Source organism: Eleutherodactylus coqui, chromosome 7 (genome assembly GCF_035609145.1).
Source record: "Eleutherodactylus coqui strain aEleCoq1 chromosome 7, aEleCoq1.hap1, whole genome shotgun sequence".
NCBI classification, from domain to species: Eukaryota; Metazoa; Chordata; class Amphibia; order Anura; family Eleutherodactylidae; genus Eleutherodactylus; species Eleutherodactylus coqui.
In genome coordinates, this window is record NC_089843.1 from 145431546 (window position 1) to 145445741 (window position 14196).

The following is a 14196-nucleotide window of genomic DNA, read 5'->3' on the forward strand; positions in this document are numbered from 1 at the left end:
TGGAGATTGATATGTGCTTTATTGCCTAGAGATGAGTGAAATGTAACAAGATTGTATTCAATGGCTAATGGTGATAGCTAACATAAATGTATAAATAAATGAAATACATTTTGAACCATAAAACACAAATCACAAAAGTTTGGCAGATGCTTGATGCAAGCATCAAGGTGATGGAGGATGGAATGGTGCAGCACTGAAGCCATTTTATCACTTCCCTTTCTCACAACGATGTCTGGATAAGTATACAGATGTGAAGAGAGAAGAATGACAGCTGTCATGTGCAATAAACATCACTGCTTCTTATACTGGGAACTGGTTACATTCTTTGGAAAGTCCACAGCAATAGCTACTTTCATTGGATTTCACTTTACGGTACGGCGAGCCACCCAATCCGGTTGTAAAAATGGTTGGCTCTGGCAAGATGTATCCGTTGTTCTGCTTCCAGCTTCTTTTCCATGGCTACTAAATCAGTTACTTCCTGAGATAGTGAATTGTGTATTTCAGCTAATAACATGAGCTAATATTGTACGATGTACTAAAGACATTTCTGGAGGTGTCGTAGGACAACTTGGCTTCAGCATGTAGAGACTTGACCATGTTGCACAGTTTCTTGCAGTTCACCTCTTCTGGCGGATAGAAACAACAGCTGTCACATGTACCGTAATGGGATTTTCTGCATTTCAGTGACTGAGAGTGAATGGCAGATGCAACTTCCTGTCTGAGATTTGAGGTTGATTTCCACAGGTGATGAAAACTGGAGTGATTTCCTAGTTTTCGATAGACCATCTTGATTGGTTGGAATTGTACGGTTTCTAATTCTGTGAATTGTAATAAAAGCTTTTTGGCAGACGTGCACATCTTCTGCTACGTTGGTTTTCATTCATCTTACCAAAGAGTGAAAGAATTTCCTTTTTGTTTTGATTCCCCATCAGAATTCCAAGGACGTCTTCGTTTTGCAGAGCGAATTTTAATGAACGATGAAAGATATGACACTTTTCATCCTTAAAGAAATTCATGAAATGTATAATCCTCCCTCACTCTTCTTCATCAATCTTCCTGAACCGCGTACAGTCACAGGAAGGTCCTGTATTGTGCCCCTTAGTCGACCTATTTTATCACATTCTTGTGTCTGTGGATGCCTCTTTCGCTTACGAGGCTTGTCAGTAACTCTAGGATGTTCACTTTCATCCATTTCCATTTGAAGTTACTTATATTTTACTGCAAAAGGAGTATGGGCGAGGTGACGGGGAGGCAGCAGGTAATTGGACAGGTGAGTATTAAGTTTTGTTTTTATTTATTTTTTTCCCACCACTGCTACTAACGTTTTATATGGCTCATTGAAAATGTGCACATAATGCAAAATTAATCACACCAAAGTGAGCTGGTGTGGTCACATGTCCCTGTCAATGAAGTAGCAGGAGGGCAGATGAATGACAGTGAGACCCGGCTGCCAAGAAGGATTTTCTAGTTGCGTTTACAACACATGATTTATCCATAACCAAAATAGTGCCACATGCAAAAATACACACTAACCTCTTGAATGTTCATACAACGGTATAACTAAATCACACCTAAACACAAACATACCGCTAGAAAAACGTCCTACATTCTTTATAGGCTTTTAGTTTAACCACTGTAGCCGCTTTTTTCCTATATGATTGTACACTGTTCTGAACAGGGTTTTTCAGGTGCTCGGAATTAATTTCAGTGAAACAAGGAATAAAGTTACGTTGTATGTTAGGGAATCACAGAAACAATAACTCCCAATATACTTAGAATTGCCAGTATTGTTTAAGCATATCGTAGAAGGGGACACTGTGACTGGCAATTATGGGGAAAATATGCCTGGCCGTGTTATGAAAGCACCGAGGCTGCAAATGTTATATGGGAACTTAGGAGAATACTCTTTTAGATAACTGTAGTGGACACTATAGGGGTCATGGAAAGGATGTCAAGTGTCATCTTGCCAGCAATGGCTTAAAGGGGTTATCTGGGGACATAATAGCATGTAAAACCGGTCCCCGCTGAACTTCACTTCCGGGAAGGGAGTGATTAAGATCCAACACTGGGTCACATGAGCGCTGCAGCTATTCACCGGCTGAAGGGAGCCGGTGATTGGCTATTGCAATCCCATGGCTTTTTTGTCAGGGACAGCATCACCGGCCCCCCTCACCCGGTAGTGAAGACGAGCTTGGACTGGAGAACCGACAAGATGGCAATGGAGTGCGGAGGAGAGAGTATGTAACCTGTTATTTTAATACTGCAGACTGAGCAAGGTTTTACAGAATATTATGTCCCCAAATAATCCCTTTCAAGGTTTATTCCCATCATTGCAAGTTATCCCCTATTCACAGGACAGGGAACAACCTGTTGCTCAGTGTGGTATAGACCGCTGGGACCCCCAGAGTTCCAGAGATATTGTACCAGACACATCCCAAATTTTGACAGCGGTGGCATGACATGCTCACTACCGCTACATTCACTTCAATGTCAACTGTTGAATTCAAACACTTGGCAATCTCTAGTGGTCCCATTGGAGTAAATGGGACTTCTGGAGATTGCCAAGCCACCACTCCCTTCACTTTAATGGGAACTGCGGGAGATAGCCGAGTTCATGTGCTTGCTTCAAGTGAATGGGGCTGCGGGTAACTGCCGAACTACCACTCCCTTCACTTTAATGGGAACTGCTGGAGATAGCAGAGTTCAAGTGCTTGCTTGGAGTGAATGGGACTGCCGGTAACTGCCAAGACACGGCTCCATTCACTTTAATGGTAACTGCTGGAGATAGCCGAATGTGCTTGCTTGAAGTGAATGGGATTGCTAGAGATTGACGAGTGTTTGAACTTTCGGTCATGCACCAGGGGCAATGTCTCTGGATCGGTTGGGGTCTCAGCAGTTGGATATCCACTGATTGGCAAGTTAATCCCTTTCCTGTGGCCATAAGAGCTTTAAAATCTATGCGGTTATAAAGGCAAAGTGTGGGAGGAGAAACTAAATTCCACATTTAATCTGCAACACACACATATAAATGTAATGTTCCAAGTCAACATGCTTTACATTATGTATTGATCAATACACTTATGTGCCCATTAAAGGAAATGTGCCATCAAAAAAATGTCTCGTTATCAAGTTCTAATGTTAAACATATTTTTTATGAATCTTCATTGATTTTTTTTAATTTTTCATGTAACATTCTATATTTTTAAAAATTCCTAATATATTGCAGTTTTCACATCAACCACCAAGTTTAATAATAGTTTGACACTTCCTGTTCTGCAGAAAAAAACTCTTCAGTAGTCATCTCATTATCATCACAGGCAGGATTACAATGAAAGATGACACCTATACATAGATAGCATGTCCCCCATAAGTGATAATCACAGTTTATCTACTCCCCTTCAGTGTACAATGACCCCTGCACAAGTCACAGAACATCTCTAAAGCCCCGTTTACACGCAACGATTATTGCTCAAAATAAGTTCAAACAATGGCTTTTGAGCAATAATCGTTGTGTGTAAGCGCTTCCATCTTTTACTCTTCGGCTGAACGATGTTTTTTTTGGTGAGCTTAAAATCCATTGCTCAGCCGGAGAAAGATAGGGGGGGGGAGGGGGAGAGGGGGGAGAGGGGGGAGAGGGGGGAGAGGGGGGAGAGGGGGGAGAGGGGGGAGAGGGGGGAGAGGGGGGGAGAGGGGGGGAGAGGGGGGGAGAGGGGGGGAGAGAGGGGGGAGAGAGGGGGGAGAGAGGGGGGAGAGGGGGGGGGAGAGGGGGGGAGAGAGGGGGGAGAGAGGGGGGAGAGAGGGGGGAGAGGGGGGGGAGAGGGGGGGAGAGGGGGGGAGAGGGGGGAGAGGGGGGGAGAGAGGGGGGAGAGGGGGGAGAGGGGGGAGAGGGGGGAGAGGGGGAGAGGGGGAGAGAGGGGGAGAGAGGGGGAGAGGGGGAGAGAGGGGGGGGAGAGGGGGGGAGAGGGGGGGAGAGGGGGGGAGAGGGGGGGAGAGGGGGGGAGAGGGGAGAGGGGGAGAGAGAGGGAGGGGGAGAGAGAGGGAGGGGGAGAGAGAGGGAGGGGGAGAGAGAGGGGGAGGGGGAGAGAGGGGGAGGGGGAGAAGGAGAGAGAGAGACAGACACAAACCAAGAAAAAAAAAAAAGCTCAGGACCCGGCGTTCCACATACAAAAATGCTCGAGTCTCCCATTGTAGTCAACGGGGTTCGTTACTCGAGTAGAGCTCTCAAATTTTACGAAAAGCTCAACTCGAATAACGCGGATCCGAGCATTTGGGTGCTCGCTCATCTCTAATTATGCAACTTTTTAATATATTTTATGTATCAATTTTTCACAACAACTTAAGTTAAGTCATGTGAACCAGATGTGTTCTTCCTGCACAAAGATATATATTAATGAATACTTCATTCTAAAAGAATACCGGGATGCCACGATGAAACGATACGCTAGCGTTTATTTAAGACCACAGCGTTGGTCGCCACGAGACTATATAGGAAAGGGAATAAAAAAACCTTAAGTTTAGCAATTCCTTTTCTTGTTGCAGCCGTCCCCCTCCTTCCCCTAAATGATAATAAACCTTCAAATAATACAGTCCTGTCTGGATTCAATTAGACTTTCACTGTCTAGTCTTACTCTTTAAACAATGCCTTCAAACCTTTCTGGCCCCCATGATGCTATCACATCAGAGGCCCAGTGTTTTATAACAGCACGCCAAAATGGTGTGCAGATCGTGCGGATATTGAAGATTAATTTTAAGCATTACAAACTAAATACTTCCTTCCACTCTAAACAAATCACATGAATCCCCTTCTTGAAGAAATCAGGCTCTATTTACATTCGCCCTGACGCAGCTGCGCAGGCTGCCTTAGAAGGCCACGGTCGCAATAAATCCCTATATTAGGAAACCTCGATTGCTAACCAGCCATCTCCGCAGCTTGTTCTCCGCTCCATTATTAACATTTCCTAGTGGTTTGGAAAAAAAGCAAGGCTTATCTTTCTCATGACATTAGAAAGTCATGCATGCTTCAGGAGATTAATATCCTGCTCAGGGGCAGAGGGCCGATGAATCAGTGCTGGAAATTAATACAGCATTGTGAAGAAGCAGATGTGAGTCCTGCGAGCTTAACTCTGCCGTATATACCTAGGATACAGCAAGGACAAGGCTTCACTTGAAGGATGTGAAGACACGGACTACAGACAATAGGCTTTCTGTCACAATCCGTGATCACTCAATCTTTCTCCGAACATTCTATAGGCACAACCCAGAATCCCGGATCGGCATGGCAGAAAGTTTTCTAACTAAGTGAACTCAATTCCTACTGCACTATAAATAATCTGAAGGGAATTAATAGTTTAAATTAATTATTTGCAGGGCTCACCCTCCATTAACCCTTTCCAATCCACTGTCTGACCTCTGCAGAACATTATGATTTAAGGCTGTACAGCTGTGATGTTGGAAGACATCCGTCGGGGTTCTCTTGCTGTATATTGCCAGCCTCTCTGCTGTCGGAGCCTATCCAACGTGTCACCTCATGCACTACTGGCTTTAGCCAGCAGATAGTGCCGTTGTAGAACGGCAGAAAAAGAGTAAGCCCCCTAGGAAAACCAGGATACAAATTGGATTGGAAAGGGTTAATATGTGCATTTGGAAAGTGACAGACCCTAAAGAGCAAAAGTTTCCAAAATCAGCTTAAGCTGGGGTCGGCTCCTGCGTCACCTTGTAGCTACATGCACATGTTGCGTATTACATACGGATATATGTCTACACGCTGTCGGTATTTTCCATGCGTAAGCTGACCTGTGCTGTGGATTTTGAAATCCACAATATGTCGATTCCTTCTGCGGATTTGCACTGTGGATGTCACACTTTGCAATGCAGTAGCGAAATCAGCAGCAAATCCACAACAAAATGAGAGTGTAATCCATGCAGATATGCTGCAGATTTTGCTATGGATACGCTGCAGACAATCCACATCATGTACAGGTATATTAAGGGTTCTGTTGCGGCAAAGCCCAGCTATCATGTCAGATCCATAGCCTGTAAAGGGAGGAGACGTTATACCCCCCCTTATGGTAAAGACGCTGTGACCTGCATTTACTAAAATGGTTTACCGATGCAAAAACTATAGATGATCTATCCTCAGCATCAATAGCAGATCGGCCAGGTCCACCGATCAGAACCACCGGCAATCAGTTGATGTGAAGTTTATGCAGATCTCCGGGGGCCTCATAATGAAGTCTGTAGGGCCTGATTACGGTATGGCAGCTCTCTCCCAATACAGAAAATGGGAGAGTTGCGGTTCTATCCCAAGCCGCTGCGTTACGAACAGCGTGTTGAATTTTTCTGCCGGCAGTAGCAACTTCACATCAGCTGACTGGTGGACCCCCACTGCTCTGTTACTGATGACCTACCCTCAGGATAGGTCATCAATAGTTTATGTGCTGGAAAACCCTTTAATGAGCTTTTTGCAAGTTTTTGGTGTAAACTGTGTAAATAAAATTGCACAAAATTTTACACTTTTCACCACATTTGCCAGTTTCTGAGGAGAAAACTGGGCATGCTTATCACACAGTGGGTGTGGGCTCCCAATTTAAGACAGTTAACTGTAAAGTCAGAAAATGACACTAATTCTGACACAAATCTACGTTTGCACATAGCAAGCAGAGATTTTTAGTCTCAAATATCCTACATTTATTACACGCCTGGAAGATTTCCCAACCTACTGTAACACCTTCAACAGAAGGCTCGGGCATATGCCTCTCCTCTGTTCTACTTCCTGGACAAGGTAGACAACTCTTTGGTGGTGTCCCATAGATCACTGGACTGTATGAGAAGACAGTATCATGGAAGGCTAACTGCAGCAGAAATCCATTATCTGTTATCCTCTGGAAGGTAAGTGTGCCACGGGGCAGCTTTACTAACTTGCCCTAAGATAACATAAAATGGATGCCCTACACATTTAGGGTCAATGCCCACAAACGGAGTTCTACCGCGTTTCCTGCGCCAGAAATCCGCATGTGAATTCCGCAGCTATTATGTTCTATTGAACCTAATAGCTTTCTGCCTGCCAGTGCTCACATGTGGAATTCTACCGCGGGAAATAAATCGCGGGATCTTCTATTTGCTGTGGATTTACGCCGCTGGAGGTCTCCATTAATATACCATTAGGGGCTAGTTTTTGCGGGTTAAGCTGTACTTTTTATTGCTATCATTTTTTGGTACTTACAATTTTTGATCACTTTTTATTCAATTTCTATTGTAAGATGGGGTGACCAAAAATATAATTCTGATGTTTTTTTTCCCTTTTTGACAGTGTTCACCATATTGGATAAATAATGCAATATTTAGATAGTTCAGGCTCTTATTGACCCAACAATACTAATTGTTTTGTTTATTTTAATTTTTATGTAATTTGACTTCACTTTACTTTTAGTATGTAGTATTTATATTGTTTTCCTAATGTTCACCTATACATTGCATGGGAGATTTCACAAGACCCAAAGCCACGATGGTAACTGTTGGCTCCCCATGTTCGATACCCTAACCCACACTCCCCGTTTGACGTCGTTCATGCTGCACCAAGGATTAACAGTTGCATGTAAGCTATAAAACAGACACGAGTTGAGCTAGCACCGGATGCAGCTACTTGCAGCAGATGTCAGCTGTTTCAACCAGCTTCATACCCAACCCACACCTCTGTGACATATATCTACCTGACAGAGGACAAACGGGTTAATAATGCATACAGCTTTACGTAAGTATAAAATCACTTACCTGCTTCCTTGCACAAAGCTGCTAAATCTGCCCCCACATAGCCGTGGGCACTATTGGCTAAATCTGCTAGTTCCTCTTCTTTCAGCTGGTGTGGAACTTTAACAAGTACCCGTTGAAGAATGTCCAAGCGCCCCTGAGCATTGGGGACACCAATTTCTATTTCTTTGTCAAATCGACCAGGGCGACGTAATGCCGGGTCCAAAGAGTGAGGACGATTGGTCGCACCCAGAACCAGCAGCTGGCCCTGACTTTCTTCCTAAACATGGTATAAAAAATAAAGTATATATTTCATATTTCACGTTATTATACTTATGCATAATGAAGAAGACAGGAAGAAGATGCAGGTGAAGCACACAATGATGGTTAAGATAATTAAGCACAATATAAGGCAGAAGTGTATCAAAACTATGGTCCTTGCAAAGAAAAATGTACAATTTCAAGTACTGGTAAGCTTTGGCAGTTTGATATCCAGCAATTAAAGGGTTTTTTTAGGCATAAATACTATTGATGACCCATCATCAGGATAGGTCATCAACAGTTGATCGGTTGGGGTCGCCGGTCGGGACCCTGACCGATCAGCTGTGCTGTCAGCACGGCAATAACAGAAAAGCAGAATTCTCTGCGCCGACCTCTGTGTGGTGGCCGGCGCTTGTAACTGCAAGCACGGCTCTCACTGATGTTATTGATCCCAGCCAATCAACTGTTGACCTATCCTGATGACAGGTCATCAATAATATTTATGCCTGGAAAACCCCTTTTGTAATACAGTAGCAGGGGTCTACCTAAGATTGCCACTTTTCTCCCCCCAAAATACCAGTCAAGTTTATAAGGACAAAAAGAGTGTCAGATTTTGGTTCATCTCACTTGTTTTACAATAATAAATTCCCCCCGATCAGCTGCCCACATTCCCATGATGTCCTAACGCTCTATGTTGGTTTGATCACAGGGCTCAGGCTGCATCATTCTAAGGAGGAGGAGGAGTCTGTAGTCACTCACCAAGTAGAATATAAGTGCTTGTAAACACTTTAATGAGTTATCATGGTTTTCTGTGATTTCCAGGTACATGTAGCGTATTTGTCATGGTTTTGCAGAAATCGCACCAAAACTGAGAAAATGTCACAACATATAAACACAACTTAAATTACGGGCAATTAGTATTACCAGTGTAAACTTAACCCCCTTTACAGTTTACACCAAACACAGATCTTTCTACAGGGGAAGGACATTGCAGTTTTGGATAAACCAAGCTCGTTGTACTTCAAACAGCTGTAGCTCCGGTTCTATCAATACTACCAACAGTAATCATGGCTTTAAAATGACACAAAAGCATGATGGTAATGTTGACAGAACCAGAGCTATTGCCATTTGAAATGAAGGTGAAGAATACTAAATCTACAGCTGTCTTGCTTGTGAGCAAAGGGACAGGAGGGCAGCAGAGAATGATTTGTTACTCCTCCTGTCTGTCCCCCCGGACTTTTGTTTATTTCATAATCCATAATCAATCAGAGAGCATATTTGTTCTCTGATTGTCACATTTAAGGGGCTTTTTTTAAAACTACAAGTCACCCTGCATGAAGCAAGTTCTCATACAGTTCTATCAACAAGAAAATATAACTGCTTTGCTCTTGGAGTGTGGTAACAAACAAAGTCTCTTTGTTTAAAAAAGAAAAAAAATGTATTTATCTTGTGTAAAAGTAGTAAAACATAATAAAACCTCTAGAAATTTGGTGTTGTCATAATCGTATAATAGAGTTACCATAAACTTTCTACCGCATAGTGAATGTCATAAATCCAAAACAATGGTTAAATTGCTTTTTTTGTCATTGCTCCGTAGAAATTTTTTTTAAAACGTTATTCAATACATTATATGTACCCAAAATTAGTTTCTATGAAAATTAGAACTTGCCCTGAAAAATAGGAAATCTTATACAGCTAAATTGATGAAAAAAAGTTAGAACTGCTGGATCAATGACTTACTAAAATGAGTTATGTCACTAAGGAGTTAAAAATACACTGAAGATGTCTAATTTCTGCTCCAAATATATTTACACGAGACATAAATTCAAAATCTACAATAAAAAAAGTTTTCAGAAAGGTTTTTCTCATTTTAATGTGACAATGAGTAGGATAATCAGTATTTACCAGGCAAGTGGTAAGCCTAGGTTTACCCCATCAGAAGCAAGTTCAAGCTACATTCAATGAATAGGTCTTACCGAGCCAATCCCATCCATTAGTGTGAGTAATGATGCCACCACCCTTTTCTCCACTTCATTCTGCGCCCCTTCCCTTTTTGGGCAAAGTGCATCAAGTTCATCGATGAATATAATGGAAGGCACACTACAAAAGAAAACAATAGTAAGAACTGTCAATAGAATTATAATTAGAGATGAGCAAGCATACTCCTTAAGGACAAATACTTGAGCAAGTATCGTCCTTTTCGAGTATCTGCCTGCACGCCTGCAAAGATTCGGGGAACGGCGGCGGGCGGCGGGGGAGAGATCTCTCTCTCTCCCACCCCCCTGCTCCCCCTTGCTCACTCCCGGAACCCATCGCTCACCCCCGCTGGCACTCGAATCTTTGCAGAATGCAGTCCATGGGACATGCATTGAAAAATGCATTTCCATGCCCCTGAGCGGAAATCAACTGCGATATTCCACTTGCGGGTGGGGAATCGTCTAGAGGAAAGAAGGTTTCTACACCGACATAGAAGGGGTTCTTTACTGTAAGAGGAGTGAGACTATAGAAATCTCTACCTGAGGACGTGGTGATGGTGAACTTGATAAAGGGGGTTAAGAGGGGTCTGGATACCTTTCTTGAGCGATACAATATTACATTGTATAGTCAATAATTACTTCAAAAGGGTCGGTAATCCAGGGATTATTCTGACTGGCAGACTGGAGTTGGAAAGTAAGTTTTTTTCTCTTGAATGGAGAAAATTGACTTCTACCACATTGGGGTTTTTTTTGCCTTCCTCTTGATCAACATTGTGATGGGAAATAGGCTGAACTGGATAGATATAGGTCTTTTTTTGGCCTAACATACTATGTTACCATTTGCATCCATAGATCTAGTAGATTGTCAGTACGGGAATAGAAATAACTTGTTCCACTACTAAGAAGGTTTCACACAACAATCTGTCTAATAACACCGAAATCTGACAATTACTGCAGAAAAAAACACCTAAGAAACTACTACCATTGCTACTACCAGAGTTCTCTTCTGCTGTTTAAGAGACTTGGTCAGCCAAGGTGTGTACCTCTTCTGGAGACTGGAGCTGTTATGCTTGTGTACCACTTAAAGCACTATAGTACTGTGCAAATGTTTTAGGCAGGTGTGGAAAAAAGAGCGGCAAAGTAAGAATGCTTTCCAAAACAGTGTTAAAGGGGTTGTCCCGCGAAAGCAAGTGGGGGTATACACTTCTGTATGGCCATATTAATGCACTTTGTAATATACATCGTGCATTAAATATGAGCCATACAGAAGTTATTCACTTACCTGTTCCGTTGCTAGCGTCCCCGTCTCCATGGTGCCGTCTAATTTCAGCGTCTAATCTCCCGATTAGACGCGCTTGCGCAGTCCGGTCTTCTCCCTTCTGAATGGGGCCGCTCGTGCCGGAGAGCTGCTCCTCGTAGCTCCGCCCCGTCACGTATGCCGATTCCAGCCAATCAGGAGGCTGGAATCGGCAATGGAACGCACAGAGCCCACGGTGCACCATGGGAGAAGACCTGCGGTCCACCGTGGGTGAAGATCCCGGCGGCCATCTTCGCAAGGTAAGTAAGAAGTCACCGGAGCGCGGGGATTCGGGTAAGTACTATCCGTTTTTTTTTTTAAACCCCTGTATCGGGTTTGTCTCGCGCCGAACGGGGGGGGGCTATTGAAAAAAAAACCCCCGTTTCGGCGCGGGACAACCCCTTTAATCGTTTTTGTCAATTAACAAAACGCAGAGTGAATGAACAAAAGATGAATCTAAATCAAATCAAGATTTGCTTTCAAAACAGCATCAATTCTTCTAGATACACTTGCACCCGTTTTTTAAAGAAACTAGGCGGGGAAAATGTACCCAACATCTTAGAGAACTATCCACAGATCTGTGGATGTAGCATTGCTCAAATCCTTTTATCTCTCCAAACTTGATGATGATGAGATCAGGGCTCTCTGAGGCCATATCATCACTTCCAGGACTCCTTGTTCTTCTTTACACTGAAGATAGTTCTTAATGACATTGGCTGGATGTTCGGGGCCATTGTCCTGCTGCTGAATAAATTTGGAGCCAATCAGACGCCTCCCTGATGGTATTACATGATAGATATGTATCTGCCTGTATTTCTCAGCATTGAGGGCACCATTAATCTGATCAAATCCCTTACTCCATTTGCTGATAGAGCTCAAAGTAGCTGACAGCTTTCCTTTACAGTTTCCTTCACCCTTTTTTTTTAGGCCTGTACAAAACTACATTTCTGCGGCCATCTGCTGTTTCTAAGGTCCTCAACATTGCCCGTTTCTTTGTGCGTTTTCAAAATAGCTTGAACAGCACCAGTCTGCTTTGAAATCATTGCAGTGATGCAGTATAACTATATTTTGTCTTGCTGCTGAGCTCAGTGTTGCATGATGTATGATCTGTAGAATGAAACTGTCTTCCAGAACCTCACATTTGTAACAGCGTTTGCTGTCCCTCACCCATTTTTAAGCCTCCTACATTGCTGTTTCTGTTCAAGTTAATGACTGTGTTTCAATCTACATATGAAAACAAGGTTTGCTAAAACTGGTTAACCATACACCTCACTACACTCCTACAAAGTCCCTGACTGTGCAAGTGTACCTAGAAAAACTGATACTGTTCTGAAAGCAAAGGGTGGTCACACCAAATATTGATTTGATTTAGATGATTGATTTGTTCATTCACATTGCGTTTTCAAAGTACTGTGCATGTGTGTGTGTATATATATATATGCTTTGTGTATTGTACTAAACAGTATATTGTAATGTAAGTATTCTGCAATAGTTTTCTTCTGCTGTTTAAGAAACTTGGCCCGCCAAAGTGTGTACCTCTTCTGGGGACTGGAACTGTTATGCTTGTGTACCACTTAGAACTATAGTAACCTCTAAGGCCTCATGCCCACGGACGGATCAGATTCCGCATGTGGGAGCCCGCAGTGGACCCTGGCCCTGCCAGCGGACGAGGACTCTACGTACCTGTCTGGATGTTATTTTTTCACTACTGCGGATGTGTGCAGAAGCGCTGAATGGCACTCATGCACAGTAGAGTTTTGGGGGGGGGGGTTCAAACTCCTGCTGCCCATCCCAATGCGGACGGGCTGCAGATCGGATGGCTTCCATTGACTTCAATGGAATCCGTCCACATGAAATCCGCACTAAAACGGAGTATGCTGCGATTTGTTTTCCGCACCAAAAGATCTGCAAAACAAATCCGCATGCTTTAATTACAGTGCGGCCGCCCATGCTTCCTTATGGACGGCTTGACTTGCGGATCTTCCGCAAATCAAATTCGTTCATAGACATTGGGGCTAAGAGTGTTGTGCTTCTATCTTACACAGTAAATAATACTTGTATGCACCCTAAAGCGTCTGTGGGCCAGTGGGGCACAGTACCCTTTTCACTCAAAACTAGTATTTGCCTTTTTTCTGTGGATTTTCTGCATTGCAAAGCATTTCTAGAAAAACATATTTTCTCTTTGTGTTATATACATGCTTTAAAAACCTTTAAATAAAAAAAAGTAGAAAAAGTCTTATGGATTTAATTACTGTTGCGATGCTTCAGCAAATATCTGCCGCAGTCTAGCTTCGGACTCTCCATAAAATCTGCAATAGAAAATGAATAAATCTAAATAAACCATTGATGTCCCCAATAGTTTTAGTATAGCGTTTATTACATAATAGGTGTTTCAACAGTGCAACTGAATAGAAGTAGCATTGCCATATATCTAATTAGAGAGAAATTGCTCTTTGTACACTTATGAACTATTTCTTCTTCTCCTGCTTCTTGCAGTGATCATTCACTCTAAAATACTGCTAAAATCAGTCTCCAGACAGATCAGCTCACTGAGAGATCAGGTTATGTGCTGCCCACAGCAGTCTATGGAGATGGGAGGGAAGAGGAGGAACCAACTGCAGGGTGAGAAAGAGACCCATAAAGACACTGCAGAAGTCTCTGGAGTTTTATCTCACCCAGTGATTGATTCACATCTACACAACTCAGTACTGTTGCACAATGTCCTGCATACTACTGCTGCTTCTGTGTGTGTATGAGAAATAAAGTGAGCAGGATCTCCTCTTCTCTGTGTGTGCAGAGTACGGCTGACATCATAACAGCTTCCACCCACTAAATTGACAATTAGAGATGAAGCCTACAGAGGATAAAACTATTGAGAATACCATATACGAGTCGTACAATGGCCAGAAAGGTCTA

The 14196-nt window shown here is 43.0% G+C and overlaps 1 protein-coding gene across 1 annotated transcript in view; it reads right to left on the minus strand.

Moving 5' to 3' along the window:
* Positions 1-14196, minus strand: part of AFG2A (AFG2 AAA ATPase homolog A) — a 324422-nt gene that overhangs the window by 282153 nt on the left and 28073 nt on the right. The window contains exons 7-9 of the mRNA XM_066573780.1: positions 13533-13589; positions 9984-10107; positions 7771-8026 (exon numbers count right to left, since the gene is read on the minus strand). Of these exons, the coding sequence (XP_066429877.1) occupies positions 7771-8026; positions 9984-10107; positions 13533-13589 (437 nt within the window). The remainder of the gene's footprint in view (positions 1-7770; positions 8027-9983; positions 10108-13532; positions 13590-14196) is intronic.